General features: G+C 40.7%; 1 protein-coding gene across 1 annotated transcript; it reads left to right on the forward strand.

The window, feature by feature from the left end:
* The first annotated feature begins 2,179 nt into the window (after positions 1 to 2,179).
* Positions 2,180 to 7,308, forward strand: LOC117546316 (enteropeptidase-like). The gene is made up of 6 exons (XM_034216507.1): positions 2,180 to 2,296; positions 3,854 to 3,877; positions 3,986 to 4,148; positions 5,478 to 5,734; positions 5,822 to 5,955; positions 6,614 to 7,308. The coding sequence occupies exons 1-6, from the start codon at positions 2,278 to 2,280 to the stop codon at positions 6,956 to 6,958; spliced, it is 942 nt and encodes a 313-aa protein (XP_034072398.1). The 5' UTR covers positions 2,180 to 2,277; the 3' UTR covers positions 6,959 to 7,308.
* Positions 7,309 to 15,726: the final 8,418 nt, after the last annotated feature.

Below are 15,726 nucleotides of genomic sequence, written 5' to 3' on the forward strand. Positions count from 1 at the left end.
CCAGCTTGTTGTGGAAACAGCTCCTTATGTCCGTTAGTGCAGCTAGCTAACCAGATGCTAACATCACGGTCCCCGCTAGCAGCGGTCCCTCTCTCCCTCTCTCTATCACACTAAATGCGCTATTGCCACACACACACAGAGCCGAGCTTGAATGACACAAGCACATGTGTATTTCCATGCAACTCTCTGATTGGTCTGGTGACTTGCCTCTGTTGCATTCACTGAACACGGGAAATCGCAATCTTGCCGTCCTCTCTTGTGTCATGATGAGGTTCACGTAAAGCACGGTTAATGTATTATATTATTGAGGTGTCTCAATATATACGTCAATCAAGTGGCACCTGCTAACGGGGTGGTGGATGATAGGTTTACATCTAAAAACGTATTTTTCAAACATTATTATTTTTATTTTCTTTCTTGTGTTACTTTTTTTTTTGTAACGGTCCGCGATCTACCCGCACCACACTCGATCGACTGGTTGGCGACCACTGAACTACAGTCATTAAACGCATAGAAATAGTCAGCCATTACAAAAGAAATACCTATAAGCTTGACAAACATTACGCAACACTTTTTATCTACTAAACTTGAATTATTGAACAGTGACGTCCAATAGAGTAAAAGATGGAAGAAAACAAAGGTCATGGTTTTTTACTTACGCTTGTATCTCGGCCGCGGATACAAGCGGCCGAGATGGGTTTTCTCCGCAGGGTGGCTGGTGTCCAGGGCCGCCCCTGGCCAACTTGGGGCCCCAAGCGACATTGTGAGATGAGGCCCCCCCCCCCAACCGACAGTTGTTTTTGGAAACAAAGTAGGCTACTTTGCAAATATAATTCCTGTTTATTATTATTATCAACACAGTTACTTTTTTATACAGTGAGGTAAATGGTAAATGTGCATGTATGTCATGCGTTTACAGGTGAATACGTCTGCATTTCCTGCCAAATACTAGCCTCAAAAAGATTAAAATATAATGAATGCAAATAAACTACTTCTACTAATAATAATAATAATCATAATCAATTCAATAATATAAATACTATATTATTTTATTATAATTTAGTTGTAATATAGTCAAGACAAAACATGCTTATGACATGCTCAAAAACTGATATTTCTTAAATCTGTATTCAAATGTAGTTCCCTCTGTCAGCAATGTATCAACAACTACACACACATTTCTATCAGTATTTCTCTGTGTTGTGGTTGACATGATGATGACTGTTAGGAGTTAAGGGGAGAGGCTGAGCATCACCATGAAATGTGCAAATTGACATAAAAATGAATAAAAGGAAAAAAAATGCTCCATATTTTTTAAGCTGTAAACTTTAACTGTTACATAAGCCAACTAGACAGACAGTGTATCACTCTTCCTCCTGTATATTAGCAGATAAAAGGCATAACATACTTGAATGAATGGTAAATAAAGAATGCTGGAAATAACTGCATCTCCATTAGCCTGTATGCTCTGCAGAGACTGCCTTCTTCATGTCGTGAAATGCAGCTGATGTTTTAATATGGCAATTGGCAATTTGACTTATACAACATTCGCAAGTTGTACATTTGACTCATACAATAACCCACCTTCGAGTGATGCTCTAGTTTATTCATGTTTTGTTTTTTTTCCCCCCTTGTTTGCGCCGGACTGAAACTGTCTTTTCATCGACATCTCTTCACCTGCACTAGTGGCCGTATCAAAGCCGTGATTGGTCAGATGTCGATTCATTGCAACGGTGTCGGGTTACAGACGTGCTCCCCTTGTCACCTCTCACTCTCGCGGGGGTTGCACGGAGAACTGAGTGGAGAACTAGGCACAGCAGCTGAGGCCCTCTGGGCGGGGCCCCCTGCACAAGGCGGGGCCCCATGCAGCCTGCGTGATTGGCCTGTAGGGAGGGGCGGCCCTGCTGGTGTCTCACAGAGCCATATAATGGCTCTGGTGTCTCCCTTAGGGATAAGTTGAGAAGTTCAGTCATCCGGGAGGGACTCGGAGTTGAACCGCTCCTCCTTCGCGTCGAAAGGAGCCAGTTGAGGTGGTTCGGGCACCTAGTAAGGATGCCACCTGGGCGCCTCCCTAGGGAGGTGTTCCAGGCACGTCCAGCTGGGAAGGGACCAAGGGGTAGACCTAGGACCAGGTGGAGGGATTATATCTCTATGCTGGCCTGGGAGCGCCTTGGGATCCCCCAGTCAGAGCTGGTTGAATGTGGCTAGGGAAAAGAAAGTTTGGGGCTCTCTGCTGGAACTGCTACCCCCGCGACCCAAGCGGGAGAAGATGGATGGATGACTGAACTTTCTAATGGTGAGAATTATTGTTTTTTTCATGTTAGACTAAAAGGAATCGTACAAGTTAAAACACAAAACTGGTGAAATTAATATGAACCATTTCATTTATATCTGAGTGAACACTGCAACACTGGGAGCTTCATGCATGCTGCAGACACAAAGGCATCAAGAAAAACAAGTTAGACTCAAGTTAGGCATGAAGAAAAACAGGTTAGACTCAAGTTAGGCATCAAGAAAAACAAACAAGTTAGACAAAATGGCAGTAAAAGGTGAACGGTTTAAAGTTGTGGGCGGAGTATGAGGTTTAGGGTATTAAATGATGAGCACAGAGGGAAGAAGGCACAGTGAAAATGGCTCTCTACCAATTTCTGTGTGGTTCAGCGGTGATGATCATCCTGTGCTGGTAATCAGTCGCTAACCGTGCGGCTTGATTTGGATTTTTTTTCTTGCACGACATTCATTGAATCTAGTCTCTCTCTTTCTTTATTTAAAAAAGTATTAATAACATGGTTAGCAAAAGTATTGGTACTTTGATTTGGATTAATCTTTGAAATAGTTTTGTCTGCTGGAGAGGCAGTGCAGAAGTGAAATATTTCAAACTACGTTTACCCATCTGGGTCAATGGACCATAAAGTAATATGAAACCCATTGTAGTCATTGTGTTTTGTTTTTTTAAATCCTCTCAAAAACACAACAGGAATATTTGTTGTCAGCAAATTAGTCGAAAAAACCCCCAAAAGAATGGGATTTAATAGAAAATGTAACTGGTTGAGCTGATTTTTTGTTGTTGTATTTTATTTTGCACTTATGAGTTCTCTGGTGTTCTGGTGTTCACTTGTTCTGCTCGATTGCTGAGAAAAAAAGTGTGTTATTGGACAAAGTGTGAAGTTTATCAAACTAAAGTCAAAAGTAAAGCATTATCAGTAAGTACATCAGGAGTTTGGGATGGGCTAGACTGCAGATTTGGTGACACGACAAGGCAGACTTTAAAGTGAACTGATAGGATTTGTTTTAGTTTTCAAAATATTTTGGAAGAGTCCATTTCTGCCTTCAATAAAGCAGACCCTCTGTTAAACTACCACATCTCAGGTCTATTGTTGATGTGTGCTCATAAAGGCATGCAAGGGTGGATCGTAAGTGCATTTACTGAAGTACACTGATGAAGTACTTTACTTGAGTATTATCTTTTCATTCTACCTTAAACTTCAACTCCACTACAAATCAATGGGAATATATTGTGTACTGTAATACTTTCACTTATCTAGATATTAGGTAGTTTACAAAATAAGATTTTTAAGATAAGTGAATTTATTTAGGAACTAGCAAAGTCAATCAATCAACAAGCCATGTTCTATGAATGATCAATTACACATTCATCTAACTATAGTCAATCATCTGAACTCAGTAAAATGCCAATACAGGAGCTATGCGTGTAGTTTTTTCACAGTGTGGTATTAGTAAGTGTACTTTAAAAAAAAAAATAGTTGTTGAAGATAAATTGTTCCACCACTAAATGCTTGCCATCCTTGGTTTCAAGCAAGACGTTTGCATAACATTTTGTTCTCAATTTCAGGATGTCATTCACAACAGCAGCCAGGTAAGCGTATATGAGCAACATAACAAGTTCTTCAAGATTCCTTCAGTGAGTTATGAAAAGGACTGGTTCTACATGTCCATGTCTAATCTGTTCTCTTTTCTCTGTCAGCATGTGGCCGGGCACCAACAAAAAACAGAATTGTGGGAGGTCAAAATGCGGCTGCAGGAACTTGGCCCTGGGTAGCCAGTATACAAGTGAATGGCAAGCACCGTTGTGGAGGGTCCCTAATCAGCGCTATGTGGGTTCTGACCGCTGCTCACTGCATCTCAGAGTAAGGAATCACCATTGATCAAGTTTTCTTTTAGATGTTTTACAGGAATTGTTCATTTGTTGCTTCCTAGTTGAGAGCGGGATAGTGTTAATTTCGTCAGCTATTTTTCTGTTTAGTTTTAGTCCTGTGTTAAATTTCCTTTTTAGTTTTAGTCATATTTAGTCACCTTCATCCTGTTTTTATTTAGTCAAGTTTTAGTCGACTAAAAGTCTGAGCATTTTAGTCTTATTTTAGTCGACTAAAACAGTAAACATTTTAGTCAAGATTTAGTCGACTAAAAGTCTGAGCATTTTAGTCAAAGAAAACTAATTATTTTAGTCTACTTTTTGTCAATGAAAACTGTTGAGTCTTTTTTTTGTCATCAGATTATATAGAATATTTCAGTCAAACTGGTCTAGCCAAAACCAATCATTTTAGTCAAACGTATTTCACAATAAGATTATATCTTGTCCTTATTTGATGAAAAACACAGGTTGAATGATTAAGAATGCAGCTTTGCAGAGAGTATCTGCTCAGCTGTGTTATGGCCACATTGCTTCCCTTCTGATAAAACAATGCATTCGCTTTTTTTCTCCGCCTCATTGTAGCGAAAAAGGGCCCAAATATCACATTGTTTCTTTCTCCCAAGCAGTGGTGGGTTTAGACTTTTTCGTTGTAAGTCATTTTGACGGACAGGATCGTAACATTTCCGTAATAATCCATTATTATCCGTCGAGTGCACAATTTATCACTCACTCGCGCTGACGGGGGGTATTCGGTTAACGCGAGTGCGACCACTGCTCCCAAGCCCTGTTGCCATTTTATTTTCTGTTAAATAAGGTTAGTTAGACCATGAGTTAGATCCGAGTCTTCCTGACAGTTCATATTTTTCCGCTGCCCGGTGTAATTCAAATCTACCGCCGCGCGCAGCACAGACACACAGCTGCTGCCCAGCCGCAGCACCGGAAATGGAACTGCTGGGAGAAAAACTGACTATCAGAGATGTAACGTTATCTTTGATAATATTTCGTCTCCTCATTTTTCGTCAACGAAAGTAAAAGAGAGATTTTGGCATAGTTTTTATTTAGAAAACTACATTTTCGTCTCGTCACTTTTCGTCAACGATATTGCATGATGATTTCGTTACAGTTATTGTTTACTGCCGTCGGTGCCGTCTCGTCATCGTCTCGTTTTCGTCATGGAAAAAAAGGTCGTTGACGAACATATTTCGTCATAGTTTTAGTTAACGAAATTAACACTAGAGCGGGATGAGATAATTGATATCAATCAGTACTCTGGATGCTTAAAGTCACAAAAATACATTTACCATGTTGATTCTTTGTCTTCAAGTCGCAACATGACGGTTGTTCTGGGCCTCGAAAGCATGTCTGTTCGAAACTTGAACAACGTGTCAAAGGCAATTGATAAGATCATAGTCCATCCTATGTACAACTCCTTCAATTTGGACAACGACATGGCTCTTCTGAAGCTGTCGAGCCCGGTGAACTTTACAGACTACATCCAGCCGGTGTGCTTGGCCTCTGAAAACAGCACCTTCTACACCGGTGTCAACAGCTGGGTCGTTGGTTTTAGTTTTACATCAAGTGGTAAATTCACTGACTACAGACACAATGATGTCTTTTGTCTTTTTCAACACCAATTGTAATCTTAACGTTTGAATCATCTCTGATTAGGTGCCAAGGCCGACACCCTGCAGGAAGTGAGGGTCCCAATCGTGGGAAACAATGAGTGCACATGTGCCCACCACGATCTCACAGACAACATGATCTGTGCTGGGTTAAGAGCTGGAGCGAATGATTCATGTCAGGTAACCAACTTTTTGTGTATTTACTTTGTGACACTTTCTTCAAAAATGTATTGTACAGGGGGATGAAAGAGAGAAAGAAAAAAAAATGTTTTATTTCATTTCATTTCAAACCTTTATTTAACCAGATTGGTCCCTTGAGATCATAAATCTCTTTTTCAAGGGAGACCTGCAGCAATTTCAATAGGTGTGTGGCTTTTATAACCAGTAGATACGTTTCAAAATAATCTTAATATGCATCCCTGAATTATGATCTGTAATATCACATAAATGAGCTGCAGGTCATGCATGTTTATAAGCTTGACTTTTTACTTTTGCTCTAGTTATGTTAGAATTACTTTATTTACAAGAAATGTTGACTTAAGTTTAAGCAATATAACGTCACTGAGGGAAAAACCTCCAGACTTTGTGTTAAGCTAGGCTAAAAACATCAAAGACACAGCCAACAAATAAACACACAAAGTTGAAGCCAAATGAAGTTCTCGTAACTTTCATTCAGACATGGAAAAAGCCAGCTTTCGACATAATGACTAAGATAAAGCTTCATACATTTATTTTAAGTCAGGTTAGACTGAAACAAACAAAGAGCCTTAGGGGAATCAAGCTTTAGCAGGGTGGATGCTTCTATCATATAACCTCAACCATCAATTTCTTTCTACAGGGAGACTCAGGTGGACCAATGATGATCAAAAAGGGTTCAGACTGGGTCCAGAGTGGCGTCGTGAGTTTTGGAGAAGGCTGTGCCTTGCCGAAGTTTCCTGGAGTTTACGCCCGTGTGTCCAACTACGAAGATTGGATCAAAAATCACACTGGCTCTAGCCAACCAGGCTTTGTTGACTACATGTCCTCAGGAGTTGATAGCGACTTGGACTTTGTCTGTCCATCAATCCCCACCCATCACCCCCACACCACAGAGGACGGCAGTGTGTTTGGCAGTGGTGAGAGAGTGATCTCCTCACTCGGTCTTCTCCTTATGTCTTTCTATGCGCTGGTTGGAGGCATATAAACATGGAGATCTTGAAGCAAGACAAGTTTAGGGTTTCTGTGTCCAAATGGCTCATTCACTTGATTTGAAATGAGCCCTAATTATTCTTGTGATTTAAAATAATATAATAATTCAAATGTTATTTTCCTCATTTGTTACTTTAATCAAAGTGTTACATTTATCTTGATTCCATTTCTGGTGGAAAGTCAATCATTTTGCAGATGACTGGATTAAGATTTTTAAAAAAAATTCAAAGATTTTGCATTGTCTTGTAAAGATTGTTTTCCATACATAACGGGATAAAAATAAATAAATGAAGAATTATCTTTTGTGTAATAAAATCGTTTCATTTTTGGGTCAGAAGCCCTGAATAAGGCGACTAGTTTGGGTTGATGAGAGCCTTGAGAATGAATCAAAACAGTAAAGTTTGGGATACCAAAACAGTGCGCTGACAGACACTAAAACTCTAGTGCTAACTCTTTCTAGGTTAATTCCTGTATTGTATTATGTAGGGCTGCCCTCGACTAAAGATTTTTCTAGTCGACCAATTAATGCGATTATTCGACTAATCGTGTACACATGATACATTATGATTCTAAATGTTTTGGTTTTTTTTTCTCCCAAAATGGTTTCAGTCTCAAAGGCTGATAAAGAGCGTTATTATAACAGCATGGTACGTTGTGCTGCGCATAAAATATAAAATAAAACTGTAATAATCAACAACAAGCATTGAGGACACACACAGAACATTTAGTTCTAGTTTCTATTAATCATATCTGATTATAACAACCCAATAAGAGGAAACAGAAACATTGAAAATATGAGCGTCGGCAAAAATCCCTCCATGCAAGCTTTATCGTTTTGAGGTCAGAATGATTATATTGTAGCGTCTCCCTATAAGAAAACAGGGAGGCTTTGTATGTCTTTTATCCGGGAGTTTATTAATAACGATCACAGGTTACTGTTGGCCGTAGCCACGCCAAAACAATGAAATTACTCGGTTAAATCCTCACTCACATACTCCGTCAGCTCTCTCGTAGCATTCCCCAGCTCTCTCTCTAGGAATCTCAAAACAGTGACACATTCGCTGATATTCTGAAAAATGTAGGTTTTTAAAAAAAATGTATATCATTTTTATTTTTCAACTAGGTGATTGTTGCTATATGACAGATGTGTGATATTTAATGCAGCCGAACCATTTATTACAATGCATTCATGTGATGACTTTCAAAGAGTAAAGCAAGCACTGCTGAATAAAGTATGATTTTATCTTTTACGAAACTTTTTTTTTTTCATATGGAATGCAGTTGGAGGTCAACCAATCACAGAGCTTGAGGCAAAGCGGAACAATAGCTGAGGATTCTGGGTAGTGTAGTGTCTTCGGCCATCCTAAACTCCGAAAAAATATTTGTTTCTCCAAATCGAAGGGGAAAAATACAAAAGCATTGTACACAATTTAAACCAATCAATGTTGTGTAATTAACAAGGATAATCTGGTGTTTTTGAGTTGATGAGTAGTTCAGATATCACTGTAAAATCAATCGACAGTAAAGAGAATACTCCGTTATCCAATGGGAATGGACGCTCACATTGCCTTGAAGAAGAAGAAGAAGAAGAACCTTTCTTAATCCCCCGAGGGGGAAATTCAGTTTCCACTCTGTCGTACACACACATGCGTTTTTATACAGGTCATGCAGTACACACAGTACACACTTTTTAGAATGCCGCCAACATGGACCGATGCGGTGCTTCCCTGATACCGCCGCCGATGGGAATACATTGCAATCAGTTGAAAGCTCTTTGCGTCCGTTTATGAAGCTGAAAGAGACTCGGCGCGTCACACCTGCACGCCATAGGACCCTGACCAAGCGTCGCTCCTGGACGTTCAGGGAGTGAGACTGTGTTGCTCATTGATGTCATCAAGAGCCATTGTGTCTACCTTTTGTAGTCGGCCTCTTAGAATGTTTATAATTTCTTTGTCTCTTAACATTCCTATAATAATTAGTTTTTTCATTGTTGATATTGTTTTGTTCTTTATGTTTGTTGTGAGAATCACTTTGCAATTGTGTAAGTGCTATATAGATAGTTATATTAATATTATTATTGTTACCATCATTACTATCATTACAAATGTTTTCCTTGTTTTCTTTATTTATCGCTGCAGAAAGGATCATGCCAGCCCACATCAAACACCTGATCAATAACTTGAGAATCTTCAGGCAGAAAATATGAAAACACCTGTTCAAAGTTCCAGTTTCCTGTACATCGAACCATGCCTGTGCTCTGTTCCACATGTCTTCAGTCAGTTCTGGACCCCATGACTCGGACACTAGTTGTACCAAGGCTCATTAGAGGTAAGCAGTGGTAGGAGAGTGAAAGTTATCTTTGTATTTAGGCTGCAAGTCGACAAGAATAGATTACAAATCGCTTAAAAAATGGTTCAGACAAGAGGCACCATGTGTTACGCAGGTGTGGCGCTGATATAGTTTATATAATATGCGGTTGAACTTTGCAGAACGGTGCAGAGACAAACACTTGAGGTGGATGTATAAAATACATACTGGTGTTAATCAAATATAGCGTATTTCTCGACAATAAGAATGACAATACATTCCGGGTATAAATTCATATATCTATCAAACTGTAGATCCTACACATCCACTGGAGGTAGATTCTGAAAGTAATATACACTTCTCACTAGAAATGTAATCATAAAGCATTATTATGGCCAAACTATCCTACAATTTAGGATTTTCCACAGAAAAAAGTGTTGGATTCAAGATTCAAAGGTTTTATTCTCATATGCTCAGCAGCTACAGTGTAGAAATGTCAATGAAATTCTTCTGACCTGAGCTCCTCCAACAATGCAACATATATAATAAAATACAAAAATACAAAATAAAAAGTAGTGCAAAAAGTTTATTTACATAGAATATGATATTTACAAGAACAGAATATGAAATTAAATAATGTAAATTAAGAAAAACATTAAATACGGTGTATTGCGTGGATAATAGACCCAATCACAGTGAATGTTCAAGACTAAATTATTGTTCATCTCACAGTGCACATATTTAAGTAATCACAACACAAAGCTAAAAGTGAATCTGTTTTTCCTTTCTCTTTTCAAGAGTGCTTCAGAGGATGGCTGAATTCACAAAAGACCGAGAGGGAGAAGCGGAAATATAGGACCTTGTGAAAAGCGGAAAGAAACAGTTGAAGGAAACTGCTTAAAAATATGAAGTAATGGGTGTTTTGAAAATGTTTTCAAATTTGTTTTAATGTTCATTGTGTGTTATAAATTATTTTCCTGCTTCTAATCATTTGATGTATGAGTATTTATTTACAGACAATACATTCTATACATTCTGGTACCTTTCTGGTAAGGTAGGTGCTTTGATCTGAAATGATAGATGTTCATTGAGCTACTGCAATTGGGTGAGAGTGTTTCATCATCATATATGACCAGCTTAACCATCAAGTAATCCCAGTGAAAGTTCTACTCAAGATCATACCAGTCTGACCAGCAAATGGTGACCAACTAGACCACTGTGACCACCAGCTTTTACCAGCTAAACCAGCTATCCCGACCAGCTAATGGTGACTAGCTACTAGACCACTGTGACCACCAGCTTTTACCAGCTAAACCAGCTATCCCGACCAGCTAATGGTGACCAGCTACTAGACCACTGTGACCACCAGCTTTTACCAGCTAAACCAGCTATCCCGACCAGCTAATGGTGACCAGCTACTAGACCACTGTGACCACCAGCTTTTACCAGCTAAACCAGCTATCCCGACCAGCTAATGGTGACCAGCTACTAGACCACTGTGACCACCAGCTTTTACCAGCTAAACCTGCTATCCCGACCAGCTAATGGTGACCAGCTACTAGACCACTGTGACCACCACTAGACTAGCTACTAGACCACTGTGACCACCAGCTTTTACCAGCTAAACCAGCTATCCCGACCAGCTAATGGTGACCAGCTACTAGACCACTGTGACCACCAGCTTTTACCAGCTAAACCAGCTATCCCGACCAGCTAATGGTGACCAGCTACTAGACCACTGTGACCACCAGCTTTTACCAGCTAAACCAGCTATCCCGACCAGCTAATGGTGACCAGCTACTAGACCACTGTGACCACCAGCTTTTACCAGCTAAACCAGCTATCCCCGACCAGCTAATGGTGACCAGCTACTAGACCACTGTGACCACCAGCTTTTACCAGCTAAACCAGCTATCCCGACCAGCTAATGGTGACCAGCTACTAGACCACTGTGACCACCAGCTTTTACCAGCTAAACCTGCTATCCCGACCAGCTAATGGTGACCAGCTACTAGACCACTGCGACCACCAGCTTTTACCAGCTAAACCAGCTATCCCGACCAGCTAATGGTGACCAGCTACTAGACCACTGTGACCACCAGCTTTTACCAGCTAAACCAGCTATCCCGACCAGCTAATGGTGGCCAGCTACTAGACCACTGTGACCACCAGCTTTTACCAGCTAAACCAGCTATCCCGACCAGCTAATGGTGACCAGCTACTAGACCACTGTGACCACCAGCTTTTACCAGCTAAACCAGCTATCCCGACCAGCTAATGGTGGCCAGCTACTAGACCACTGTGACCACCAGCTTTTACCAGCTAAACCAGCTATCCCGACCAGCTACTGGTAAGCTAGACCAGTGATTCTCAAATGGGGGTACGTGGACCCCTAGGTCAGGCTGGTTGTTGGTCTAAGCTGTTTTTTTCAGCAGGGTTCAGCAGGATGTCTGCTGGAGGCTTAGAGTAAAGTTGTTATATATATATAATACATATAATGGCACTGTTCTAGTGGTAAACACACAGAACATGTCAAGCTATGTGCTATCAGAAACAATGCGTGTTTTGGGAGTAATATGCTGTGTGTTTACATTAGCAAGCATGCTAACACTCAGAGCTAACGCTGTATAGGCTACTGGAGAGAATATGTGTAACGTAAATGTCCTTGTGGTAAACCCTGCGAGAGAGAAAGGTTTGAGCTCCATACTGTTTCAGAAATAAAGCTTGAAGTGGTTAGGAGCATAACATGGTATCACCGAAGCGTTTAGCTGAGATCTCCCGGTAGAAATCTCTCTCTAGCAGAGAAATAAGAAGAAGACATAACTTCCAGCATGTGTGCTGAGCTACATATGTAGCACCTCATTTCAGACTCCAGTTTACAGCTTCCTGCCTACGACCTGCCCAAAACCAGTATCGAGGAATGTTAAGCCCTCCCACTATTTTCCAAGAGGGCGTTGCCAGATTTTCAATTTCAGGTTTTAACCAGGAGATGGCACTTCATTCACAAATACAGAAAGACAAGTTTCATGGACTTTCTGTTGTGTTTTGAAGAGCATTTGAACACATCAATATTTTAGATCAACTAAAGTATATCTAATCTTGTAATTCAATAATATATAGTCTTTATATATTAAATAATCATAATAATAATGTAAATGTTTACATTACACTTCTTTATTTGTTATGCTCATACTTTTACCTTTACAATCGTTTGCTTTATATGCAGTATATTTTTTGTATATTTGTGTGTTTGCTTCCTCCTGCTCCCTTTCGGACACATACTGTATGATTTATTATTATTATTAATATGAAGATATTATTAAGATAAGATGTTACTTTATTGATTGAACATTTTAGTTTAGAATGTCCCACGGTAATTCAGAAGGCTCACAGGTCACATTCCGACCATTATTTAAAACAATAGGTGCTTTCACACCGTCTACAGTTTGATTTTGGGAGCTCTGTGGCTGAATGGCCAGCGATTAGGTGTGGCGCATTTATCATAGGTGATCAGAGCTAACTGCCTGCCGTCAGATTTCATTTAAAAAACAGGTCTGATTTTAAGACTATTTCTGCGCTCATAAAGAATGATAAGAATAAGAATAATGCGTATTGAACTGGTTTCATTCATTAGTGAGTTTATTTAACACTAGAACCGCCAATCGGGTCAATTTGTGTGATGTGTGTTGTGTGTGTGCAATGTAACTTTTTTCAATAAAATATTAAAGTCTCCCAGTCCGTGACTTTTCCTGAAAGTGTGTTATGTAGCACCCTATGTTATTAAAAATTGCATTCTAATAGCGGGATTTGACGGTTTTAGGTAGGCCTAAAAAAACCTCAGGCGGTTCTAGTGTTAAGGTAATTAGGTACAGTATAGCCCTTTTTTATCAGTAACGAATTTAGCAGTTGAACATAAAAGTCAACTAACTGAGGGTCACTTGCAATGACAGTGTTGTGTCTAACTGTAAGCTTGTCACTCAGAGTAACCTACAGTTAGGCCCCGGCCACACGAGGACGAAAACGGTCGTTTGCGTTACTGTTTAGTGTCATATAGACCGTTCGGCCACACGAGGACGACCGAATACGGCACTAAACGACTGCGGAAACGATAACGGGTCCCAAGGTGGATAGAACGGCATACACAACGCTCTGGGGGGTCCAACGGCTCCGTGTGTACGCCCTATACGATCATTTTCTGATAATGATGAGGCAATAGCCCCGCCTCTCCCCACCTCTGCTGCTCACTCCCGCGTCAAAGTAAACTGCACACTGAATTCAGATTATTTATCTTTCTCTCGATATGGACATAAACGCGAGTGAAGTCTAATCTGACAGGACGGAGACACGCAGCTCTGCTCACCTGCAGCTCCTCCCGCTGTGATTCGGCGGTGAACGGAGTAAAACACACACTTCAAGTCAGATCATCACCCTTAGCTATTTTAATTACCTCTCAAACTACCTAAGCTAGTTATAAATATGTTTATTTTTACTGTCGGCCGGGTCACTCATTACTGGATCAGCTGCTGCATGAGACAGACACTGACGCTGTCCAAAGAGAGGGAGGAAAAAGAGAGGCTCCGTGTATTTTATTATTATATTATATAGAGTCGTTATTCATTTGTTTTAAAGCTCAATAAATAACAAAGAAGACCTTTGACCGGCACTTTTATAATTTTGTCGGAAGGTTTAAACTTTAATTCACGTTGACTGGCGAAAAACTCTGCCCGGTTCCCTCGGCCCCCACCGCGGAGAATAAACAGAAGGGCAACCATGACAACCATGCTTCTTCGCTGCTTTTGTGGAGGAAGTTACAGCGCCACGTACAGGCTCCTGCATATGTACTGCAGCTTCTCCAGCGGTTGGAGCTAAACAGAGCTGTCTCGTGTGGACAGACACTAGGGCTGCTTCTCAGGTCGACTATTTTCATTTCCTCGCTCCTCGGTCCTCGGTCTCACCGGAAGTTGATTTGCCTGCGCCATCTTGAGTACCGTCCCATGGCTCTTATTTCTGCCGGAGGACCGAGGATCGAGGAGCGAGGAGCGATCATGGAGGAGCGATAACCGAGGAACCACCAGACCATCCTCCGATGAAATCCTCAGATACTCACCCCGCCCCCTTACTGTGTATCGCTCACTGATTGGACGAAGCAGTGCATGCACTGATCTGATGCTTCTTGACATGAGAGCAATACCCCAGCGGAGTGAAGAAAATACATGAACCTCACGGGACTCACTCCTCAGTTTATACTGTGTTTTGTTGCAATTCATGTATCATTTAGTTACAAATATGTGATATATCTGAACAACAAAGTGGTCAAACATTTTTTTATTCATTTATTGGAAACATTTTCATGATCGCTTTTTTCATTTATACATTTTAAGAATGGCGTTTATCTTTTTTGAGAATGACTTCTTATTTTATTTCATGTATTTGGATCTACAACAGATGATACTAATGTTTATGTCAGTAAATGTGCACTAACAGAGGCGGGGGTGTTTGTGGAAATAACAGGTACAGAGCTGGCTGCTGCCAGACGAACAGCTGTGCAGCGTCATCACAAACGGACGTCGCTTCACGTGACGCTCCGGAGGAAAGGACGTCCCATTGCTCTTAAAACTCATTTCCCTGCTTCTCGTGGTTTCCTTGCGTCCCTCCATGCTTCCCTGGTGGGAGGGACTAAACGCAGGGAAACGACGCAAGTGAGGGAAGCAAGGATTTCATTTAATCGACCTGAGAAGCAGCCCAGGCTTGTTTGAGACAAGCGAGACCTGCACAATTTCGATCAACGTCTTGCTCGTGCGTTGCATGATGGTTAGTCATTGTGTCCGACTTGCTCTGGAGGCTGGCCTACATGAGACGTTGAAATCTCGCGGGACAAAGACGCCCGCAGCCTTGAGAGCGAGGTGCGGCGAGGCGGCGAGGCGGCGCAGTTCCTCTCCACGGGCTGCGGAAGCGAAATGCTTGATGGGAAACGACTCGCTGGTATCTCGAGCTGAGCGCTCATTGGTGGTTTTTACCACGTGCTGGTGATGAAACTCTCCAATTGGCTCGGCAAAAGTTTGTTGTTGTTTTGTGTCAGTTTTACGTCGCCACTTCCATTCACATTTTTCATCATTGTTCCACAATGTTTATCATCATGAAATTAATATCCATATATTTTATACTATACTTGCACTGCTTACCGTTTTCATACTTTATATATCTTAGCATATTCATTCACACTGTTCATACTGCTCTCAGGCTGCTGTGTATATCTAGTGTATTCATACCCCTCACTGTTTATTCATCATTTAATTCATTCTATATTTTATTCTGTAGATTTTGTACATTACTTTTCACTTTACTGCTTGTTGCACCTGGTTAGAAGCTAAACTGTATTTCGTTGTCTCAGTACCTGTAATATGTGCAATAACAATAAAGTTGAATCTAATCTTGAGCAGGAACAAATGTATTTAC

The sequence above is a fragment of the Gymnodraco acuticeps genome, unplaced genomic scaffold, assembly GCF_902827175.1.
Source record: "Gymnodraco acuticeps unplaced genomic scaffold, fGymAcu1.1, whole genome shotgun sequence".
NCBI classification, from domain to species: Eukaryota; Metazoa; Chordata; class Actinopteri; order Perciformes; family Bathydraconidae; genus Gymnodraco; species Gymnodraco acuticeps.